The following is a 25,096-nucleotide window of genomic DNA, read 5'->3' on the forward strand; positions in this document are numbered from 1 at the left end:
AGGTTTTTGCAACAGAGGGTTTATCCCGTGCTCCACTATTGCTGTGGCTGTCTGGAACCTGTTATTTACTGGATCTGAGGTGTGGCAAAGTGTAAAGGTTTATGGTCAGTGTCAATCAAAAATTCCTACTGTTGAATGGAGGCCTCTCTGATTTCCTTCTACACAGTCTGAAGTTGAGTTATCAGTGCTTGATCAGCTGTTTTGGCCGCTCACAGCTGCTCCTATTTTGTCTCTAGCCGTCATTGGTATCCCTTGGTACGTCTTCTCTCTCTCTCTCTCGCTCTCTCTTTCTGTCAGCTGTTGTTGCCTTGTTGTCACTCCCACTGGCACCCTATAGGAGTTGGAGAAGATGCAGCCAGTCACCTGTGACTTCCTCCCTCTGGTCATGCATGGCAAGGTTTTATCTTCTCCACTATTGATTCCCAAAGCCAAATAATTGCATTGCAATGGTATTCAGCCGCCCCTCTCCTGCTGTGACGAGAATAGAACGATGACCTGATGATGCATCAACATCACCGCATGTGTGTGTGTGTGTGTGTGTGTGAGTGTGTCTCCATCCCAGGCTGTTTTTATAGGCCATGTCTCGGAGGAGGGCAGCTGTTGGGCGATGATTGGCAACCTGCTCCTCGTTTCCCTCCCACTCAAAATCTGTCGGCGAACCAATAGCACTGCTGCTGAGTGACTGCCGATCCAATCAAGAATTTGTGGCCAATTAACAAGCATGCGGTCAACCCTTTTTCACGTAAATGTCCTATGAGATCTCAAGACGCTCCTCATTTTTAAGCACCACATAAACTGCACAAACAAAGCAGAGGTGGAGTGTTGTGATGAAGTCACACAGATTCGAAAATAGGCCTTTTTAGTCATCATGGGAGTGACCAAGCATTTATGGAAACAAGATTCTTAGTGATATTTCCTCCTGCTTCTCCGAAACAGAGGCTGAACACTAATCGATAGCTTGACGCCAACGGGAGATTGCTCAACTCTTTCTGCTCCGAGTGACACGAACAGATCAATTAGGAACACACACACTCCACACCCCTCCTAGTCAAACACATATGCTCGATTCATACATACCTCAGAAAGTCAAGGTCAAAGACAGGGCTGCTGCTTGCTCATTTGGTCTGTTGTCATTCATCATTAAATAAGCATGTGTGTGTGAGCAATGGGAAATGTGCATGTACTGTATGTGTACGTCGGCCCCAGTTTTCAAATCCCATTTGTCCGAATAACAAGGGTAGCGTTCAAGAACGCAAACACAGACAAGTAGGGTGCTCTGTCATTTCAGCCAGAGCTTGTCATTAAGTCGGCTGCTTGTGTATTTACTGCAGGGAAATGGCAGAAAAGAAAAAAGTGCTGGATCTCAGCTCAGTGCCATGTCACCAGCCACAGGAAAGTATCCCTGGGAAAAAATAACTACATGTTTTTATTAATACTGCAGCCTGGATTGCAGTGTTGAACTTGCACATGAATGAATCCACATCTCACTACTATTTCTTGTTTTTAGGGGGAAAAAAAGCAAGCACCTTTCTTTATGCTTACCATATGTGTTTGCTTATAATATGTGCTGGAAATGTGCAAAAGATGGTGTTCCAGAGCACTCCTGCTAGCCAGGCTGGTATGTCTAGCAGCGTGTAATTCTCCCCAGCTGCAGCTCTCACATTGAGCAGGTAGCAGAGAGATCTGCTGCATCGGCAGTGGCAGGCTATCAGCTCTCAGAGAAGCTGAAAGATTGAGTAAATTAAAAGGGGTTCAAGTTGGCATTAGGGTGCACTGGATGGCGGCTTCTACAGGAATTAGCCCCTGGGTTTTTACAGAAACAGGCAAGAAGAGAGTGATGCGTGGGTATTTCCCTGGCTGCATGTGGCATTTATCAAACAGCAGTCACTGCATGGGTAATCCAACACTGGTGAAGTCTGAGCGGAGGGGTTTCTTAGAGAATTAGTGGTGATCAGAAATGTGAGGAATGCAGAAATGTTTGGGGCACCACATGAAGGGGAATCCGGGAGGCAGAAATGTGATGGCTAAGTTTCAGTAAGACACATTGGGTGGCTCTGCTGTCCTACTCGAACAAAAGTTATGTGTCACACCCTCCACAGGCATTCCCATTAATCATTAGAGTAGGAAACAAAGCTGCCATTCCCACCAGTACTACACACCTGGTAGAAAAACACAACAAAGTGCTGCCGCACTGCACTGGACACCAGCGTTGGTTAGTGATGACTGAAGGGAAGCTAGTGCACTTAGTGTTTTTATTTGCCTCTGTGTCATAGTGTGTATCCTCTAGTTTTGCAGACCATTCTCAGTCAACAGTAGCAAGAGCGGGATAGTAAAATATATGTAACATTTTACCCAACCTTTGTAGTAAGGAATATCGATTTTCTCTCATTCGTCTTTCATCTGAATATCATAGCGAGCAGACAGAGCCTAGTGTAATTTAATCTACTCCATATGGATACACAGCAACCCTTTATGAGGCCCAGAACTCCAGTAAACAGCATTAGATTTAGTGTTGTGTTAAATACAATACACCAGGGATGGTCCAAACCTCCAGGCTGCATTCTGTTAAACAGATACATGCTGCTTATTCTCCACAGCCACAATACAGTAGTAAACTTACCATGCCATTACAGCCTTTGTAATACTATATTGAAGTTTGCATTATACTGATTAATTGTCAAATGTAATTACATACTGTAACATGAGTAATCCTTAATGAAATACTCAAAAATCTTGCTGCGCAAGATTCCGAAACTCTGTCATTTCACACCTAATAAAATATTCCAACTATGGAATTTCTCCTTCCAGTGTTGACACTGTTATTTAGCTGTTACATTGTCTCTTCCTTCCTGGAAACTATGAGTATTCCTCCACCTGTTGTTTGTCTCAGAAACTCGTGAAGCACTGCTTCATATGTCCCAGTGGAAAGCTTCAGGTACATTCCTGTGTGTTCATGAATGTGCACGATCAGCTGGAATCAGGACACCTGTGGTTTCTGTGGAGACAGCCAGCTCTGATACCACCAGTACCAAAAAGCTTCACATCCACAATTAGAACCGAAGTGCTTTTATTGTGCATTGGGATAAAATCATCCTGTTAACGAAGAACTAGAACAGAAACTGGTTTTGCTTCAGATTTAGTGGGCAGTGTTGTCAAAGATGTGCCAGCCAGCAGCTCACGCCAAATACACAGTAGCGGCAGTCTGATATTGTGGACAGATCAATTATTTGGTGTCGTTGATCCCGTGTCCATGAATCACTGTTGTCTGTTGCAAAGTGAAACGTTGGTGTGATAGACTGTATGGTATCCCTTTTCTGAGAGGTGTTACATATGGTTAGAGTGCCTGACATATTATGCGTCGGATGACCTCCGACACGGTGGTATGCAAGGTTGGGTTACCTGTTGTATTTCCAATGGTCCACAGGACCGGTGACCTTAAGGGTGGTGATAAGATGATATTTCATCATTCAGGTGAGGTCACCAGAACATCAGGGTGACACACAGAGATGTCACCCAAAAATCGCAGCAGCAAAATCTCACATAGTTTTGGACTGAATGTCTATGCCCAATAATGCATTGTATTGTTTGCAATTTCCAAAGCTATTTAAGCCTTTGAAGGGTATTATTATCAACAGCTGCCAATTTCAACACATCTAAATAAAATCTATCATCTAATCTGTATGGTGATAATGATCATATTAGCCTAGACTTGAAACTTCCTTGGACTGAGCCAATACAAGAGTGAGAAAAGAGTTGCAAAGCCATCTTTACTGACTAACAGACATTACCTATGCATAGTGTACTCTTCATACAAACACCTCTGGTTGCAGCAAGCAGGTAACCCTGTAAGAAAGGGCAGAGGCACAAAGGTGGAGGAGAGTGGAGTGGAGTCAACAGACACTAAAGATGGAAGCTGTATTTATAGACGCAGCATGTTTACGATGTGATGAGCACTAACATCTAGACACACACCTTGTCCACAGCGAACATGTCAAAGTGACACTCTGCGATGCTGTAAATGGCACTGAATGGCAACGCAGACATGTACAGACCTGCAGATAGGATGTGCTTCTCCTATTCCCCTAATTCCGTCACTTGCAGCTGACAGACATTAGAATCCCTCAAACTGCTGTCCCTTGGTTAGACTGTACTGTATGTGCTGACTGTCAGGTTTCACAGCTGCCAGGATGACGGTGCCTTCACTACTGTGGGAGATACCCAAATCACAAACCTAAAAAGAAAATGAAAGTGTTTTCACTGATCTGAATTTACGAGATCTGACTTTTAGTGCGAAGATAGCATAATAATCATGTTAATTTATTACTCTATGATATTGGTTTGCATCCCCTGTAGGTAACAAGCACTGCTGGAAATTTTCATTTTCAATAACCTAAAGAAGAAGAAATGCACCTGAAAGAGTTTCTCTTCAATTTTGCACCTTGCCTCTGTAGCACATAGTAGCTCTGTGCCTCTTTTTTTTTTCATCTCTGTGATTGCTTTTTGTGATTATTTCCAACACAGAGCGCTTGAATCCGTGACAAACCACATTCAATTCAAATGTCTGATTTCAGAGGTAGGAGCTTGAAAGCAGCAGAATACTTTCTTTGTACATCTGCATTGGTAGGGGATTAAGCCGTACTGTATTTTTGTGCCTCTCAGCACCGTCGTTTCCACTTTTTCAATCTAAATCACTGCCTATTCACCATCAGGAGAAATGTGAACTATCGCCCACACAGCCATACGTCAAAACCTTGCCTCAATGTCTTTTCAGATGGGCTGCTGAGCATTCGGTATCCCACAGCCGGATGCTAAGCCTCACAGGTGCTCTCTTCAGGGGAAACTAGTGTTTCATAGGGAAATTTCTCTTTACAGGCTCAGTGAATATCAATCGTGCACACACATACACACACACACACACACATTCGACATATGTGTGTCTGCATCTCCTCCTGATGCTCTATTCACAGTGGCTTTGAATCATAGGGGGTGAGTCATCCTAAGGGTATTGTTCTGCTGGCCAATCAAAGCAAGGACTGGATGTCCGGTGTTTCTAGTCTCGGTCTGTGTGACATGTTAAGGAGAAGAGAGTGGTGTGTGTGTGTGTGTGTGTGTGTGTGTGTGTGTGTGTGTGTGTGTGTGTGTGTGTGTGTGTGTGTGTGTGTGTGTTTAGTGGGGTCTACCCATGGGGGTACAGATTGCTCAATTGTATTCCATTTCTGAGTTGAGTTACATTCAGTGGCATCGCTTTCTATGTTTCTACCAAACGAAAAGCTTCTGAGAGGCCCCACTGCACCAGTATATGCCCTGTTTAGGGTAAATCAAGTGCCTGTCACTGGCTTTGAATACTTGCATTTAGAAGTTATCTTCACTGTAAAATTTCTTATACGGAGAATATGTGGTGAGAAAAACATGTTCAATTTTCCAACAGACTGTCAGACTTTCCAACTGAACCCTTAAGAGGAGGCATTATCAGACCAATCAATTTAACCAGCCAACCATTTTTTAGAGTATAATTTTTTAAAGATAAAAGGCTTTGGTCCAAATTTATCACGAGACAAATTGTGCGTCATGAGGTGTTAACTGATTCATAAGGTGCCACTAACGCTGAAAGAGGATTAATGATGATGGAGATGATAAGAAATGAAGATGAATGATCATGTCAGGACTCACGGCCATTTACCATACATTTATGACTGGGGAATTAATAGCTTACAGTCAAATGAAAACCTTTATTAGTGAAAGGTCAAGAACTTTAAAATAAGACAGTTTTAAGTATCTGTAAGCTATTAGTACATGTATTTCAGCCTGGAGAGGCTGTGTGTATTATGCAACCGTGCTGACAAACAATGTACTAGGCCGTTAGCTAACTGATAACACATCTTACTCCTCTTTGGTTTTATCTTTTGGCTCATGCAGGGCCTCATTCAAATGTGAAGGAAGTAATGGGGAGAGAAATACAGCCTGATTCACCTGTGTCTAAGATCCCACTAACAACACAGTAATGTTCCACTTAAATACCTGACTTCAGTGTCTCCAGTATACCTGTTAATGTGTCTGCTTTTAGATTTCTCACACAGCCACCAACCATTGTCTTCTCATGGAATGTCCTAAGACTGTGGTAATTGATGTAATTTGCTCGCTGAGAGACTGTGAGAAATATGCCCAGCATCTTATTTGAAATTTGGAGACGAGAAATTCAGAACAGGTTTGACACTCCTACCTGAGGCACATGTAAGACCGAAACTAAAATTCATTTTATTCTTTGTGGGGGAAAAAATTGAGTTTATATATTGGACTGCTGTTATCTATTCTGTCAGAAGTATTCAAAGTTCAAGAGACTCTGAGTTTTTTGCTTTAAGCCCTCCCTACAAAGAGAGAATGAAATAGATAAGAGGGAATAATGATTATTTCATCTACTCTACAGAGGCTTCAAAATACAAAACCACTTCTACTAGACTGGCCTCAAAGCCATCCCTGCAGTGGGATGAGGCAACATTATTAAATGACCTGTGCAGCAATGTTATGAGTATACACAGTAATTTAGTCACCGATGTCCTTGCCACTAATTAAGTGCAACAGTTTTCTTAACGTAGTTCCACTGGTGTGGAATTGAAAATTACTCAAGAGTCTACAAGGAGATAAACAATGGTTTTAAAAGAAAGGAATCTGTCTTTGTGAAGATAATAGAGGGGGATATGTTGCATAAGCCTAATGATAAAGGCAGGATGTCAGGCGGAGCTGATACCGTTGGGCTTGTTAAAGTGTTTTCCAGTCTACGCTTGACTTACCTCCGTCAGAGATAGAGGGCTATGCACTGCCGTCATTGTCACTGACAGCTATCATAATTACACGCCAACAGAAAATACTGTAATTATTTTCTGCAAGACTGAAAAATTACACATCCGGTACATTTATTGTGTTCTTCTCTCCGCATCTGTAATGGAGTCTCATTTAACGTGTCCAGATGTAAACACAAGTGTCAGTAATGAAGGTTAATTTTACTTGCACACTTTTCTGAAAGTAGCCTCTGCGGCTTGAGTGAACTGTTTGTTCGCCGTCTGAACAAGTAGTCAAAGCTGACCATTGTCCTATAAATGAGGTTATGAAAACTTTTCCTTCCTTTTGGCCTGCAGTGTAAACATCCACAGAGGACATCTGTGGTACACTCTAGACATCAACTCCTTACTGTTGGGGCTTTCCTGCTGCATATTTGTTACATATGCACTTTATTTATTAAAGATTGCCATCTTTGGTGATTGGCCAGGGCTTATCTCTGATGGCACTTTGGAGATGACACAAACATAGATGCGTGGTGTTCCACTGTATAAACAAGAATAAACAAAGAGACAATGGCGGTCAATGTAGGAATGTGACTTGTGAGGACGGGCAACATTTTATGCAAATTTCATATTCAGGAGCCGTTTACTGTATGTCAGTCAAATCTTTCCAGCTACGTGTTCAGCATTGTCTATATTAAGAGTTGCAATTCCCACTGCCTGCACTGACAGTTTTGGGTGTGACCTAGCATCTGTGGACACTTTTTAGCCGTGGTTTGTTTGTCCTTCCCACAATGTCTTGAAAAAGACTGAACACGTTCATTTTATCGTCAATAAATCCATTCCCACTAATCAAGCCAAACATCTAACAGTTGGTCGGCATCACCATGTTTGCTGCATCTAGAAAAAAACCCAGTGTTCTGCACTAAACAAACTTTTAAACAGAATATCATGAATAACAAGTATCATGAATAAAGTTTGGGGGATTGGTTTATTTTTAAAGAAAACATACTGGATCTCTCAAAATAAGTTGTACTTTGAAGGAGGAAAGCACAGTTTACAAGTATGACAGATGTCTTTATTTGGGCCCTTGTAGATTTGGAGCCCTCAGTCAGGACTGACAGGAGAATAGTGGGATTGTTTTATCGACAGTGTTTCTAGTGACAGGGCATTTCCTGGGAGTCGATGAGCCATCATAAATTTTACTTGTAATATAAGTGTATATACTTACATACTGTCTCACTGACAGCACAGACAGATTATTCCCATGCCATACTGTTTGCTTGTTTTCTTTGAAGTGACATGTTTCATCAACAGTCATTTTCTACATTACTGGGGATATGCACATTTCAAATACTTCTGTCTTTTGTGGAACTATAAATCAGATAAGATATAACAAGACAACCTCTCTAGATCCAAATCTTTAGAGCGCGGCAGAGTTGTCAGTGCCGACTGATGAGAAAAAATTTGAAGAGAGAAAATGCAGCAGTATTGAAACTAACACACCTTGATTCTGTGTAAAGGTGTAGCCAGCCTTACAAATGCAAATGTCCGTGACTGACTGACTGACTGATGAAGTTTCGCCTTTGGTCGGCCGGCCGAGTGCTGGAGTTTCCCCATTGACCATTGCTCTTTGAAAATGACTTGGTGCAAACAGTTTCTATTACATCAGCAAGGGGCGTTTACAGGCAGTGCTGCCAACTTAGCGTCTTTGATGCTGGATTTACCAACTTTTCACCTCTCTATGCGTCTCATTCAATTGACCGCACGGCAGCTGACACAGAAGTTAGAGTTTCTAACTTTCTCAGTAATTGATCATTTTACAGGTAAAATAAAGCCAAAATCACAGCAGCGCCATTGTCTTTAACCTATGTGTATGTTTTTTTTTTTAGACGACATCGTGGTTATAACATCAGGATTTTAGCAGAGCAGAGCAGCAGCTTGGAAATGGCATGGAAGCGACTGCTGGTTAACATGTCGTCTTAATGGGCCACGTTTGACTCCCTTTTTCATACTTGTTCCGTTGTCTGACAACAGAAAGAGAAACATATGTAAATAACAAAAGCTCTATTGGGAATTCAGTTGGATTAAAATACTGTATATGTGAACAGAGAGTAGGAGAGAAGCAAACAGATAAAGGGCTGAAACTGGCTGACACTCGGCAGAATGCAAATACAACTTAAAATAAATAACCTGACAACATTCCCCTATGCTTTTTGTCAAGTAAAGAAAACATCTCTTTGTAACTGATGTGTGATGGTAATTCATCATCATATTACTCAGAATTCAAAGCAGCTTCTTGAGAAAATGTTTATCTGTGTCACTGCACACTTGCTCTGTTGGGTCACTCAGTTGGTTCTAAATACACTTGTTCAGAAGGAAGCAAGGTTAATAAGTAGCAAGGTTAACACTAAATAATGTCACTGTCACTGTCAAGACCTGACTTCCCTTCATTCCCATGTGCTGACACTGCTAAGAGGTGATAATGGGCCTCAAGAATATGGCATAGCCTATCAACGAATCACAAAATTGCTTGGAATGAGACACGCAGAGTGATGGCCATTTGTGGTCCTGTTAATGACATAAAATAAGCTAGTTAATGATGTGGGGATATGTATTTTTGACAAATTTATAAAAAGTGAGAGTCATGATCTCTGCCTGCTGGCTTTTAAAACCCAGGTGGACCAGCTGGCGGTGAAAGATTGTAGCCCTCTCCATTATCTTATCTCCAGTATGCACTGCAGAACACCCTGCTCTCTGTGTGTAGTGTGTGTGCGTGTGTGTGTGTGTGTGTGTGTGTGTGTGTGTGTGTGTGTGTGTGTGTGTGTGTGTGTGTGTGTGTGTGTGTGTGTGTGTGTGTACATGGGGTTTCTCCAGCAGTGCTGTGGCTGCGGGGTGAGTTGGCAAAGCTCTTTCGAGAGCTGGACCTGCGCAGAACACACAGAAAAGTCATCACAGTAATTTAGCATTACACTGTAAACCTGCAGCTCTTAGCCACATAAATGCTCATGAAGGAGGCTGCAGAAAGGGAGACAAGGGGGGAAATGCAGGCGACAAGAGGAAGAGCAGTGAGACAGAGTTAGAGAGGGAAAACATAGGGACGAGGTGGGAGAGACTCTGATAAAGTAATCCCAGCACCTGTGAACACCCAGAACCATAATGAATTCATTCATTAATAATAATGAAAATTAAATTTAAATTAGATTGTAGATTACATTTTCACATCACTTTGTGAAATGGGATTTTTTTTCTCAAAATGACACAGTGAGGTTAAAGATACCTGCATGGGTGTGTCTTGTATAAGATAGTAGTTAAACAAAGATTGTGTCAAGTCTTGATTTGAAGTTATAGTTTTGATTTTATATAAACAAATATATCATTGTAATTCATTTACATCTTAAGACACAGGGAGGGTGAATCTTCAAAAAAACAAACAAAAAAAACTATCTGCCACTAACAATAACTGTGCTTATATGTGAGCTAACAAATGTTGCCTTTGTGGTGGCATAAAACTTTGAACCAGTGGTGATGACACTGTGTATTAGAATTTCTTGAATAAGAAAATGCAGTTTAATATTGGAGGTTCCAAACAACAGCCGAAAGAAGATCAAGGATGCAGCCTTTGTCAGATACGCCCCAGGGCTATGGAACACACTACCTATAGATATCAGGGAAGCCAACTCGCTAAATATTTTTAAAAGAAAGCTAAAATCTTATCTCTTCACTTTAGCCTTTAACTAGCTATGACCTTCCTGCAACATGCCTGAAAGTCTTTTTTAAACTTTGCTTCGCACATGCGCTGCTGCACTGCCGCACTCCTTGTAAAATGTTATATTTTACTTGATCTTATGGATGCTATCTATTCTATTTTTTAACTTTACTTTTATCTTATTTTATTATTATTGTTTTTATTCAGTGGTTTTTATTTTCCATCTTATGTTACATTAATTGTGGCGTTCTATCACTGTTTAATGTTCATTCTTTGTCCATATAATTTTTTTATTGTAAAGCACTTTGAGTTGCATTTCTTGTATGAAAGCTATATACATAGTCTTAAATAAAATTAGAGCTGATGCAACTGGTCAACCAGTCTATCAAATAAAACATGCACTGATCGGTTCTTGTTAAATGTAGTACAGTGCCTAACAGATTTAACTACATACCCAGAGTTATTTCAATACCTGCAACAAATTTATATAAAATGATTATTTTTATACCATTTTTGGGTAACTGTTACCCAAAAATAGGGTTATGAAAGGACTTCTTTTGTCTTTTGTCATGCTATAATATCACATGTTCAAAACTACACTTATGCTGTAATCTGATTACTGTCCCTTATCCTATTGGTTGGCCTCAGTAGCTGTGGGACTGCGATGCCTCTGTCTTACATAACACACCCCTCCTCTCTTTTCTCTCTCATCTTCTTTCTTCCCTTCCTCCTCTGTATGTTTATGCTGATGATGTGTCAAAACACTCCAGCCTGCCTCCTCAGCTCCTCTCACCACTGTCAAGAGTCACATCTCTGCCCTTTCTCCTATGCAAAGACATGAAACTCAGTTTGAGAGCATTAAAAATTCAGGTCTGTGTGGTCTTTCTCATAAATACTGACTGAGAGTCCTAAGAACGATTCCTGGTCGTCCAGTCAGAAGGGGGGCAATTAGGGAAACACACTTTAAAGCACTTGCGTTACTTTCACTCGGACATAAGTTCAGCTGTAAGAAATTAAGATGGAGGAATTATTCATGGCAACACAACCACCACGTCCTCTCGCTAGAGTAATGTGAGAACAAATCAGTGCTCTTGTGTGATGTATTACTATTAATTGTCTTGCATATGGTCCCTTTAATTGTAATTCCAGCAACACTAAATTAGGCTTTGACTGGCTTTGATTTATTTTTTTTCATTCATATTTTCTCTACCACCTTTTTAGTTAGTTTCATCTCAACAAACTGACAGCATATAATCCTATCTCTGTCTTGCCCACTTTTTTATCCCCCTGTCTCGTTTAAGCTCTACTGTATTGGAAATAGTCCAAACTGTACTTTACCTTTTCTTACAATCCTCCCAACTGTAGGGCACTACATTTGTACAACTCCTCACCCCCTGTCTCCACAAATTGAAACCTGTAAAACTCACATCACCTTTCTCACTGACATTACCCAGTGCTCTGTCGTCCGTATTTAATAGTCTGTTGCCAGGGTTCTTGTAGCAAATGCAGGTGAAGTATAATGGAATCCTAATTGGTTGGAGTTGAATGGAGGTGTCCTCTGGCAGTAACATTTTCTCCTTTTCCTTTCCCTTCCGCAGTCTTCATCTGCAGCTTCATGGTGGCAGCTCCCATCTTTGGTTACCTGGGCGACCGCTTCAACAGAAAGGTCATCCTGAGCTGTGGGATTTTCTTCTGGTCTGTTGTTACTCTGTCGAGCTCCTTCATCCGTAAAGAGGTACGGCATTGCATGCACTCTGATAGACACATGAGAAGAATTGCCACACAAGAGCTCCGATGTTATTTTATTAGGCTGCTGTGCCTGTGATACTGGCTTCACTGCCGAGCTAATTATTCTGTTATGATGTGGATATGCTTGATGTTAAGGCTAGTGAAATGAAATGACATGCTTGTTAAGTCAGACACCCACTTAGCCTTTGTAGACATTCCTTATATCTCCCTTCGTCTTTTTTCTCTCTCTCTCTCTCACTGGCTTCTATCCAATCAACTAATGACGGCCAATCCCTCAGAGGTGTCTCAATTACAATGCTTTAGAAGATAAGTTTCACTGCCCTTGACAAGTGGCTTTAGATTTGATATAAAGCCTCTGTGTGCTGGACGGTGTTGGACACATTAAGCAATAACATTATTCTTGGGGCGATGATGTTGGGGAGGGTCCTCTCGCTGAGCGTGGCCTTCACTATACTGTAAAAGGGTCTGCGCATGTACATGTGGGTGTGGGTGTGTAGACAACTCCGTTGCACAGCCTTGAATGACAGTTGTAATATAAATCCAACAAACTGACAATTTGAAGTCGCTCGACTGGCAGGGATATGTGGCATTAAAAGCTACGTTAGCTAAATTTATGCGGCACATGGCATGTGTGCTGAGCAGCGTCATGGAGTCCCCGCAGTGTTGTTTCTCCACTGAGCAAGCCTGTTCACTGCTGCAGCTCTTCAGCCCAGAGCTTTGGAAGGGAATGACAGCTCAGAGATGTTGACAGTTTCAGGAGGGCATCATTTGACGTAAATCCCCTATAGACCCATGTGTTAGGAGACAAGATGGCAGCCATTTGCCTAAGCAGGAAATACATTCAGGCTGCTTATGGCTCGGATGAAACTAAGGGCCTCCTCCTCTCTGACAAATGACACAAAGGCCACTTACTACTGATGAGGAGATGGAGAGTGATCCTCAGCAGCCGCATTCCTTTGCCTCGAACTAAAATTCCGTCCTCGAGACTTGTTCTTGAGTTTGCAATTCAGATGTGACAAGAGAAGATGACTCTGATGAAATAGCACTACAGCATATGAGAGATGACATGATATGTAATGAAATGTTAACGACCACTTAACTGAGCCCTTTCATTATGCATTTAAGACACTCTGGGGCATTTTGGAAAGAAAGAAATTTGTTGTTATAAAGTGAACCTGGATACTTTACTGCATACTACTCTGCATGACTACTAAAGAATATCGTCATCAAATGATAACTTGTAGGTCATTTTCAATTTGAAACATATTAGTGGCCGTCTGTGGCTTACTGCTCTTGACAATGAGCCAAATAGCTAGATATCTTGCAGTGCAACAACCTCGCCTCTTTGATAACATGCATTTATCTTCTTTATTATCCTTTATCCCTTCCTTTATCATTTAAGTTCATCTCTATTTACAATGTTACAATGTTGTGATACGGCCTGGTTGTGAGGACTGATGATCCTTTTGTGTGTCAGTCAGCTATGATAATGTTGCAGGTACAAGGTACAGGTACAGCTCTTCTCTTCCAAATGTGAAGTTGTTAGTGGTTTGGGTTCCTGGTAGGACCCATTAGACTAAAGATATTACAGTCCTGGTTGAAATTATTGGCAACCCTGAATTTTAAGTACAGAATTTAGAATATCTCCAGTAAAAAATGCTAATTAATAAATTTTGTATAATTAAAATATTTTAATAAAATGTCCAAAGTGTCCAAACAAAATAAATAAAAAAACAAAACAAAACTTACATAATAGTGAAATAATAAAAACGCAAAGTGTACCCCAGACAAAATTATTGGCACCCTTCACTGATATTTGGTTGCAGAACCTCTGGCAACAATGACAGCCTCTTAACGTTTCATGTTGCCATCTAGAAGCTTCTTGCACATGTCTGCTGGTAGTTTCTGCTGCTCTTCCATTAGTTTGTGTTCAAGCTCTTTTAAATTTGCAGGAGTCCCTCTTGCAATGGCGGATTTCAGCCCTCTCCAAAGGTTTTCAATGGGATGTGGTCAGGACTCATTGCTGGCCAATAAACAATCCATCTTTTCCTTTTCAGCCAGTCTTTAGTGCTGCTGGATATGTGCTTTGGGTTTTCTGACACTGGTCCACACATTTCGCTCTAAAATGTCTTGGTAATCTTCTGATTTCACCATTCCTTTGATACATTCAGTGCCTCCAGTACCAGAGGCAGCAAAGCAGCCCCACAGCATGATAGAACCTCCACCATGTTTTACTGTAGGTAGGATGTTCTCCTCCTTATAGGCATCTAACGAACTTCAGGCAGACCTGGAGCAAGTCTGGTGACATTGAAAATAATATGTATGTCATAGTTTAGGTATGCATCCCTTGAGTGTCATCCTACAGTGAGGTGTGTGTGTGTGTGTGTGTGTGTGTGTGTGTGTGTGTGTGTGTGTGTGTGTGTGTGTGTGTGTGTGTGTGTGTGTGTGTGTGTCTGTGTGTGTGTGTCTGTGTGTGTGTGTGTGTGTGTGAGTGTGACCTCATGACATAATGTCCCTTCCTCCATGAGGCCTGGAGTGACGGCTGAGAGCTCAGGTCAGCTCTGGGGTCATCGTCTTAGATCTGCCTCTGCTACCTACAGCACCTTCATTAATCTCTTTTCACAGCTGACACACCCTACAGAGTGTAACCTTATCACACTCCCACACACCCCAGGCTCACATTATTAGAGCCCACAATGTGCTTGTATATGTTTAAGGTGGAAACAGAAAAATATCGCACAAAGCTAACAAGAAAGAAAATTCTTACAGTATATATCCCCATCAGTTCTGCATGCAACTAATTTTACTCACTGGACTAACAGACAGTACACAATGGAGTGGCCAGTATTTGCAATTTGCAGCATTCCGCTGTGTGAGGGAACCAGATTTCTTTGCAGCTTTAAAAGCAGAGATGGCAGTTCGTGTCTAGCGAGTTGTGGGTGCCATGGAGACAATTACAAATCCAGCTGCCTACACAGGTGCCCCTGCCAGTGTGCATGCTCCTATGAAAGCCTTTTAAGTATTCACCTTTTTTATATATCAGTTTATTACATGCAAAAGAAGATAATATCCCATGGTAATTTAATGCAACTAAACAATGTTGAATGCATTACTATTTCACAGTTCCATGAACTGAAATTACTTCTGGTTGATCAAGGTAACCTCCACCAACTTTATGGATCCTGTGTAAAAACCTCTCAACATTTTAAAGGCTGTTCAAGCTCAACGTGACAGCCTGTATATTCTGTGCACTAAAGCAGCAATATCATGGGAATAAACTTGTGAAAGTCTTCACTTCTCACAAATGAAGAACCACACAATTGCGATTATTTCTTGTGTGTTAATCTATTGTTCAGTCCTGTACATCAGTTTCAGAAGTGTCCGGCTCTGATTATCTGGTTGATAGCTGTGTCAGCAGAAGTGCAGTCTGCAACACCAGTGTGACTTTTCATCCCACGCTAGCACATTTTTTCTGTTAAATCAGTAGTGAATCAGTAGACATTGGTGGATGAAGTGTTATTGTAACCTCAAATGTGCTTTGCAGGCCTGATGTAGGCATTCACAGACCGGCTACTAAGTACTGTGAGGACTAAGAGTAGAGTTGAGAACTCTTTGCCAAATGGAAATTATTGATAATGAAAAGTTGGAGAAGAAAAAGACATCTGAACAGGAAAAGTGGCATTTGGGTTTACATTCTACTTTCACAGAGAGTTTCCCTGCAGTATGTGATAATAGAACTGATATTCTCTTTCTTTCCCCCTCTCTGCAGTACTACTGGCTGTTTGTGCTCTCCAGGGGGCTGGTGGGCATCGGCGAGTCCAGCTACTCCTCCATCTCTCCCACCATCATAGGAGACCTGTTCACTAATAACAGCCGCACCATGATGCTGTCTGTCTTCTACCTGGCCATCCCCCTGGGAAGGTAAGAGCTAAACAGATCCTGTGTTCTTGAGGCAGACACTGGGAAACAACAGGCTATATGATCTATACATGGAAATATATCTTGGTGATGTTAAATCTGTTAAACATTCGATCCAGCCTGTTCTTCACATGTTAAATCCAAAGTTGCAAAAGAATCAGAAGCATCCGTGTAGATGATTGAAAATGCCTTCACATAGTGAACGTCAGGCTCACCCCTATCTGGCTTTTTTTTCCCAGCAGCAGCCATACAAGGAGCTCAGGCCCTCTGCAGAAAGAAAAGCGGGACTTACAATTGGTTGTGTGAAGCTTAAAGGAGGGTGGGAGGCTTTTCGGAGATGTGGCGTGGGGATGTGGAAGTAGAAGACATTATTAAGCTTAAATCTCCAGCCTTTTCAGTTCATTCAATCAGAAAGAGGGCCACAGGGAGAAAACAAACAAAGCCAAGTAATAAAAGATGAACGTACGGGTGGATGCGGCGCAGGAGCCACTTGAGGTTTATCGTTATATACAGTGCTTAACAGCATGTCCCTGAACAGCCGCATGCTGGGCTGCTTTCCAGCGTCTGCACACAGAATCAGACAAAAGGAGAAGCTAAGAAAAGGGGAAATGTGCTGCAGTCTCTTCAACACTGCGAACATTAGCATTATGTTAAATTTATGTAATTATGATATGTCATTTAAATTTGTTGTTGTAGGGTACAATACAGGGATGAATGGTTATATGAAGTGTACTAACCATATGTGTCTATTTGGACACAGATGGGAAAAGGAAAGGCTAACTGCCCTCTGAGTGATTTGTCATGAACCGCCAAAATGTTTGGGTCACAGTAAACTGCCCAGCAACACAGACAATAGACGATGAAAGAGTGGGCCCCAGTACAGTGCAGTCAAACATCCAATCCAGCCTCACACTTGTTTGTCTTTACTGAGGTTGTTATGACTGTTTCCAGGAAATGACCTCAGGAATTAGACCAGATTCACAGGAAATTGATTCCCTTGCTCTCTTTTTTTTACTCCATAATTTTAAACTTGGCCCCACAGACAGGGCGCTGTGTGACGCCGGTATTTGATGTGAGCATATTTTTCATGCTCAAGTTTTATTGTTGGTGTTGAACTTTCCAAACACTCTCTGGGTGGACTGATAAGATTAGCTGTTAGTCACTCACTGGAAATATCATATGCTGTCTGCGCCTGTTTATACTGTGGTGTTATTTTTGGAGAACTAATCGTGGACGCACAACCGTACACTTTTCCCCTCTTTGCTCTGAGTGTGTAGATGCATGAGTATGTGTGTGTAAAACCAGTTAAACGTGTTTGGGCCCTTTAGCTGCCAATACTGATAAGAACTCACTCTAAAGTCCCATTTGCTACATTTGATTATCAATCTACTGCTCCAATCTGCTATTCTAATGGAAAGCATATCCTGCATCTCCTGGCCAGAGGCTCTGCACGAGCAGACAAACAGGCTCAACAAGCTCAAAGAAATCAGGAAGTCTGACTGACATTTACTGACTTAACTCCTGAAGAAGCTAAACGAACTTTTGGAAGAAGCTCCAAGTGTGACAAATTAAAGGGAAAATCAACATAAAGTGTCTTAATAAGGTATTTGGTCCATCACAGCAGCTTCATTGCTACATATATTCTCCAAACCTGTGGATTGGAGGGATTGACACCATTTTTCCAAAAGGATATTCCCTCCTTTGAGGCCAGTTTCACAAAGATGTTTTAGAATGGTGTCTAGTGTTAGGACAATCTTAATTTTGCTTAAAAGTCTAAAAAGATTTCTGGTAACAATCAGCGACACCTGCTGACCATTGACACCGAATGACAAAACAGAGCAAAACGTGGTTCATAATTTGTGGTTTGCAATCAATGTTTTGGAGCGATAAAAAGGAAGGGAAAGAGTTTTTAGAGAGTGCACTAATCTACTGGAAATATACAGCAGTGAGGACATCTTTCATTTACTAAACCAAACTATCTTGAGATTGAGTAACGAGTTAGTCTACCAGTTTGTTTTTTGACTTAAACCCAGAATTCAAGGCAAATTAGTCCTACTGATGATAGTCAAGGACTAGACAGTTTTGTGCAGCAGGTGAATTCAGAGTTCTATCTGAAGTCTGACAATTAGTTTGATATAAGCCATAGTCAAAGTCTGTCGTTGTGATTTGATATTGGTGAGGGACAGTGCTGTTGCTCAGTGCTGTTGCCCATTACTCAAAAAAAAAAAAAAATCTTCCATAGTTTTCAGTAGTGTTGAGATATGGCATATGGAATATAATATAATTCAAATTATTTTCATACTCCTCAAACCATTCAGTGAATTGTCCTGTCCTGTATGGAAGCAATTTGGGGGTAACTCAGAAAATAGGGCCATTCTCAATAATTTGCTTTACTGGAGGCCATTCCGGTCATGACGATTACAGACAAATATCAGTGACTTACCAGCTCTTTATTTACTAGTGCATTACTTTTTTGAAGATAATGTTCACAAACGCAACTGTCAGTCAAAGCACCTCCACCTCTCATACCTTCAGTTTACTATTTAAATCCTCTCTGTCCTTTAAATGCTGATGCTATCTAACAGAGAAGCTAATCACACCATAGGGGCCACTTTATCTGATCTGATCTGATCTGATCTGATCTGATCTGATATATTAACATTTCCCTCAAAGCATTTCACTGCTACTTCCCTTTGTGACACAAAAACACCCCTAAACTCAGCTAAAATGCTGTGAAATTCAATTACACTGTGACAATACAGCCTTCGGCCAGACAACCCTGTTAGTACTGCACTCGGTTGGCTCATGGGCTGTAACTTTGCACCTGCAATTTGTGACAACATGCACAATGCCCACATCCACAAATAGACCAACTAGCCAAATTGCTACAACTGCTTGGATCACTAAACTCCCCATGTCAAGTACCCAAACACTCAAAGCAGCTTTAATCAGAACACAAACAGGATGTGTGTAGTGAAGGCATAAGCTTAAGTGATGGACATGACTCAGCTTACTCAGGACATTGATTCATATACTTTATATACACTGATAAGCCACAACATTAAAAACCAATTACTGGTTTTAATGTTTTGGCTGAATGGTGTATATATACAGTATATATATAGAAATATATACACATTAATGTAATCAGGTCGCAAAAACGTTTCATACAGAATGTATTTGCTGTGGCAGTTTAGTTGTATACAAACATAATTTTTAGGAGATAGCTCTCCTATCAGACTACCCTGCACGTTGAAAAATGACACTAAAGGGGTACCCAGTGTGTTAAAAAGTGACACAAAAGGGGCCCTGACCAAGCATCGACTTAGGAGTGAGAACATGTTGGATCAGTGTTTAATGTGGTTCAGAATAATATATATGATGTGTTGCTAAGATGCAGTCTTTGTGTCTCTCTGCAGTGGGTTGGGCTACATCCTGGGATCCAGCGCCAAGGAGGCTGCAGGAGACTGGCACTGGGCACTGAGGGTAAGGGCAAAGTCATCTTCCTTCAACACTGCACATACACACCCAAACATGCACACAAAAACAGATGAAGAGCCCTTCCTGCAGGGCTTGGTGGTGAGGCCTGTCATGGATCTAGGGTCAGGGTACTCAGTGGTGGAAGAAGAACCAGGGGACACATGGCCGAACAGGCAGTCCAGGCCCTGACATTGCAGGGAAGTGACAGAGGAGAGAGAGCTAAAGGGTGAACAACTCACACAGACATCCACATCAGGATCAGCTCAGTCTGCAGCGTTCTGCAGAAGCCTTTCCAAAAATGTTTCAAAAAACTTTTAGCATCAAATTAACTCAGCATTATCTAATATGTGGTCAAACTAAAAATCCATATGCTGTAGCAGTTCAGTTCTGATTCCGTGGCTGCAATAAGGAGAGTTGGTTTCTATTGAATAACAAGGCTGATGCAAGCTTTTTCTTTCTCAGTTGCTCTAAACACATTTAGCTTTCATTACACTTTACCCACGGAGGTCATCTCCGGTGAAGCAGGATCAATGTCAAGCCTCAGTGAAATAACAAGGGGTCAGTGCTTCTTCAGCCAGGATATATTGTCTTTTTCACTGCAGGAACTTAATGAAAGTGTAATGTTTAGCCATTGTCAGTATGTTATGGTTTCTGCTTTTATTTTCATTGTTCTCCACATGCATTGGGGAGAAGTTACTAGAGGGACATTTTGGCCCAGCTCAGGCAGCTATACTAAATGCATGTTCCAGGTACATTCAGGGGTGCTGTGTATCGTGATTGGTCGAGCAAATGTGTTCTCATGTTACATCAAAAAGTACGAGAGCAATCAGAGAACAGTAACCACCAGCTTACTATTGCAACAAAAGAGAACAATGGAAAGGGAAATAAGCCAAGCCCCAGTGAGCATTAAAGGAAAAGATGTCATTCAGAGAAAGCAAAAATCACCTCACACTAGAAATGCACCGATGTAAAAATGGATTAATTTAACCGGTAACCATGGGTAGAAAACCACCCAAGACAAGGGGTTATTTGATCTAGTGACCCAACAGTTATTTATATACAAATAACATCAACACTGGGTCGAAATAACCCATTGGTACTAGGAAAATTATCCCAGTATTGCATTGATGCAATATTGTCCCCCACACTGGTTAATTTTTAAACCAGTGACTTTTAAGAAATCATAAGGTGTATTAGAGAAGGCACTGAGCTTTGTCATGGGGCAGTAATAAAGAGTTTGACTTGGCACAAGGACTCCTTTGTTAGTATCTACTGGCTTGCAAAATGCCCCAAAGGTGCTCCAGGACTACTATGCAGGGTCTCTTTTAATTAAAGGCTAATTTCAGCTCTCAAGAGAAATTAATCTGTAGAAATGTACTGAGATGTCTGACATTCATAGGGGATTGCTTCAAGAGATAAAGCTTGGTGGACTGTTTTTCGCAGTGGCACACTTACTGTGTACTAAGGATTAGATGCAGGTATTAAATCAGGAGCATAAATCACTGTTGTCATGGCACTTTTTTACTGGGACGCTACTGAGTACTTGAGACAAAACATTTAGAGGTGAACAGCTCTATAAGACATACCAGTCATAATGGAGAGGACCAATGAAAGCCGTAACAGGACTCCCCACGAACAACTGACTTCAGGGTCAGCGTTTAAAATCGTTACAACATATTATGACCTGACTCTTCTTATGAACCAACTGACATTTAAAGGAAGACATTAAACATTCTCTCAGCATGTGGTGGTGGAAGAGATTCCTGAACATGACAGCTCACTGGGTTTTAGGAAACAGGAAGTCCATTTTTTCTTGCCTTGGTGGAACATTATAAAAACAAAAAACAAAGAGCGGGGCAGTTTGTTCCAAAGCAGCTACAATGACATTCCAATAAAACAATCTCAAAGCCAATTAATCACCGGTGTGGCATGCGGAGGAAAAAAAATACCAAGACATGAAACAGGTTCTGTATGGCAATATCCTGCTTTAAGGAAAAAACACTGCAGCGCTTCCGTTTGTTTTTGCCTTACATGTTCCAGCTACCTTCCTGAAAATGTGGGCGATAAGAAGGCAAAAGGGAGATGCATAGAAATGAGGATCAGGGGAGGGCAGTAGCTAATTTGTTTGATTGCCAACCATCCATTGCCAGCCATCCCATCTAATGGGCCCTGTGGGAGTCAAGGTCAAAGAGCAAACCTTGTGCTCTCTCCAAAAGCACATTATACAATAGGATTCTGATGTAGATGTTGATCCAATTTAGTTTTTCAACACAAGCAGAAGAAGACTGGAGAGAAGACACAACATAGGGAAGGAAATGATCAGTTTTGGTGCAATCCTCACACCGTTGAGACCATAACCACTGTGTTGAGGCGCATTATCGGCCATGTTATGAGCCACATCAGACTCAGAATTACTCCCTCTATGAAAAACCTGAGGACACTCTCACACACCTACACACAACCAAGTTTCACCGAAACCACAATACTTATGCATATAAATGGGTTTTTCTCCAGACAGATGGGTTTTTTGTGAGCAACTTGTAATACTCAGAAGAGATCCTCGCCCACATATCCCATCCTGTCTTTTGTCTTTGTCTCCCCCACACAGACACACACATGCACAAACATGCTACCACCTAACTCATTAAAGAAAAGATGATAGTGAACGTAATACCAGATGGGCACTCACAACGCACTCTTTTTGAGCCTTGTATGCTTATACGCATAGACAAGTCCACACACATAAACACAAACACACAATGCCAGCAGGGTAAGCAGGGGGGACGTTCTTAGCTCCAGAGGGCTTGTATAGGATGTCAGGCGTATCGGCAAACAGAGTGGTCATCCATTCAGATTGTAAACACACTGTTCTTTGTCGGGCATTTCACATCTGTCCCCTCCAAACCACTCCCAGGTCTTACCCAGTACAAATATCCAGTCAGTATAATGTGTGAGCATGATCTGAAGCCTTATACATCTATCTTGTCTCGGTAGGTGTCCCCAGTTTTAGGGATCACTGCAGGAACTCTGATCCTGCTCTTCGTCCCTGAACCAAAGAGAGGAAGTGCTGACCAGATGGGAGGACGCATCAAGACCCGCACCTCCTGGTTCTGTGATATGAAGGCACTCGCCAAGAAGTAAGGCTTCAGGGGATACTCAAGGTTTTGGGAGATTGGCCTCTTACCTGCTCAGTGATCAGTATAAGCCCCAAAGTCATCAATATTTCCCAGGCAGATCACTAAGAGCCAGGCAGGGTTTTTGGCTGTCAGTTGGACAAAACACGACATTTGATAACCGTGAGCTGTAGGAAGTTGTAATGGGCATTTTTCACAGTTTTTGATGTTTCATTGTCTAAACGATTACTCCAGAAAATGGTTGTCAGTTTAATAGATAATGGAAATTATCCTAGAGCCCTAGACACAAACATACACACTTATTCACATACATTCACTCATAGTTAGCCCACAGTAACTATTGGAGGCATAGAAATGTCAACATAGTGAACAAGTATCGTTCATTCCCCACCACTCTGTAATATTTCTGAACTGTGAAGGGAGCTTTGAATCCATGACACTGTAGGCCTGTGTTATTGTAGGACCTGTGGGCTACAGTTCTTTGAAAAATGTTATTAACTCTATATGTAGCCATGCAGATTTATTGGGGCTATTTTAGGTGAGCAGGCACATATTCATCCCCTTCGCAGTGTGACTTTTAGCAATACACAGACTCCTACATTCACATGGAACTGGAAAAAAGCATTAAACAGTGTGTTATTTCTGTCAATTGACATTTTAAAACTGTCAACCCTTGCTTCAAATATAATTTCAGTTTACTTACCATTTCATTTCAGAGATGCTTTAATTTCTTATTTTCTCACCTTTGACATAATGATAATCTTGTCCATCCAGGTAATCTCCCAAAATCGTTTATTATTTGTTTCTTACAAAGAGAAAGTCTGTGCAAGTGACATGTTTGAGGTTGTGTTATAGATAACAGTAGCATGCTTATTTTCTCTCTTTTGTAAGCCAACATAATCACCCTTTTTGATCTTGTGTGCGCTTGTGCTTCCTCGTGTCTAGTCGGAGCTACGTGTTCTCTTCCCTGGCATCAGCAGCGGTGTCCTTTGCCACAGGTGCTTTCGGTATGTGGATCCCTCTGTACCTGGCTAGAGCCCAGGTGGTGCAAAAGACAGCAGAGCCCTGTACAAAAGAGATCTGCAGTAGCACAGACAGGTGAGAGGTTAATGGCTAAACAGAGAGCGCAGGCTTTGAAGTCACTGCTGCTTCTGTTTGACTCGTGCAATCTGAAACCTGTAAAAGAGAGAGATACCATCATTCTTTGTGTATCACATGTAAAAAGCTGTAATAACTGCGTTTAGGTAACTCTATGCCATTATATTCTATAGCTGTATGTATTTTTGCAAAATTCATACTTAACAATGTCCTTTTTTAAAATGTGCATATCATAGCCTGAACTTCATCTGCATGGTTGCATGTAATAAAAAGTTGCATGATATATAAATGGAATGACAGTTATTTCATGTCTTCTCTGCTCTCCGGTCTAGTATAATCTTCGGGGCGATCACCTGTGTGACAGGGCTGTTAGGTGTGGTAATCGGCGCAGCTACCACACGCCTGTTTCGCCAGAAGACAGAGCGAGCCGACCCGCTCGTATGCGCTGTCAGCATGCTGGGCTCGGCCATCTTCATCTGCCTCATCTTTGTGGTGGCAAAGAAGAGCATCATAGGAGCTTATGTAAGGCTCATTTCCTGTAACCCTTGTGCATACCTATATACCTAACTTGCCTCCTTTTTCGACCCATGGAGGGAGTTGTGATTAAGTCAAATTTTCTTCTGCTACTTCCAAGAATCAATAGGTCTCCAGTGTGAAATGTTGCCCTGACGAAGATTGATATTAGTATGTTAATTCTTCGACTGGGAATTCAACGGGAAAGTCTGGTAACCAATCTAACAAGTGAAAGCTTTGTAAAAGCTCACCAGGGGGGTGTTAATGTTTGAGTCAGAATGCCTTTTCCTTTCAGGTCCAGAAGCAGTGAATGGGTGTCACTTCTCACACTGAACAGTTTAATTGCAAGTTAGATTGAGATGGCCTCAGGGGCTGCTGCCGGTACCTGAGGTTCATAGCTTATCTGGCCAAAAGCTGAGAGTCTCGGGCATATGCACAGAGATTTTGTGTGTCTGATTGCACTCTGAAGCAGGAAAGGGTGCAACTTAACAATCACTGCCCGGAAAAAATGCCCCCTGAGCTGTTGGACTCACGAAGCACACATTTCTCACTCTTATCAGAGACAAAAGAATAGGAACTGACTCTCAACAAGTTGGCCAATGATGGAAAGCTGGAAAAGATGGAAAATATTTCCCATTCGTGTAAGGGAACATAACAACCAGACTTCCATATCCTAAATATGTGACCTTGGCTGACTCTGGCAAGTTTGGCCTCTGACT

General features: G+C 41.6%; 1 protein-coding gene across 2 annotated transcripts in view; it reads left to right on the forward strand.

Annotated features, from left to right (window-relative positions):
* spns2 (spinster homolog 2 (Drosophila)) overlaps positions 1 to 25,096 on the forward strand; it is a 61,107-nt gene that overhangs the window by 23,242 nt on the left and 12,769 nt on the right. For both annotated transcript variants that reach the window (XM_040150012.1, XM_040150011.1), the window contains exons 3-8: positions 12,084 to 12,220; positions 16,004 to 16,155; positions 19,572 to 19,638; positions 22,627 to 22,769; positions 23,712 to 23,864; positions 24,197 to 24,386. In XM_040150012.1, coding sequence (XP_040005946.1) covers positions 12,084 to 12,220; positions 16,004 to 16,155; positions 19,572 to 19,638; positions 22,627 to 22,769; positions 23,712 to 23,864; positions 24,197 to 24,386 — 842 coding nt within the window. The remainder of the gene's footprint in view (positions 1 to 12,083; positions 12,221 to 16,003; positions 16,156 to 19,571; positions 19,639 to 22,626; positions 22,770 to 23,711; positions 23,865 to 24,196; positions 24,387 to 25,096) is intronic.

This window comes from Xiphias gladius, chromosome 17 (genome assembly GCF_016859285.1).
Source record: "Xiphias gladius isolate SHS-SW01 ecotype Sanya breed wild chromosome 17, ASM1685928v1, whole genome shotgun sequence".
In the NCBI taxonomy this organism is placed as follows: domain Eukaryota; kingdom Metazoa; phylum Chordata; class Actinopteri; order Istiophoriformes; family Xiphiidae; genus Xiphias; species Xiphias gladius.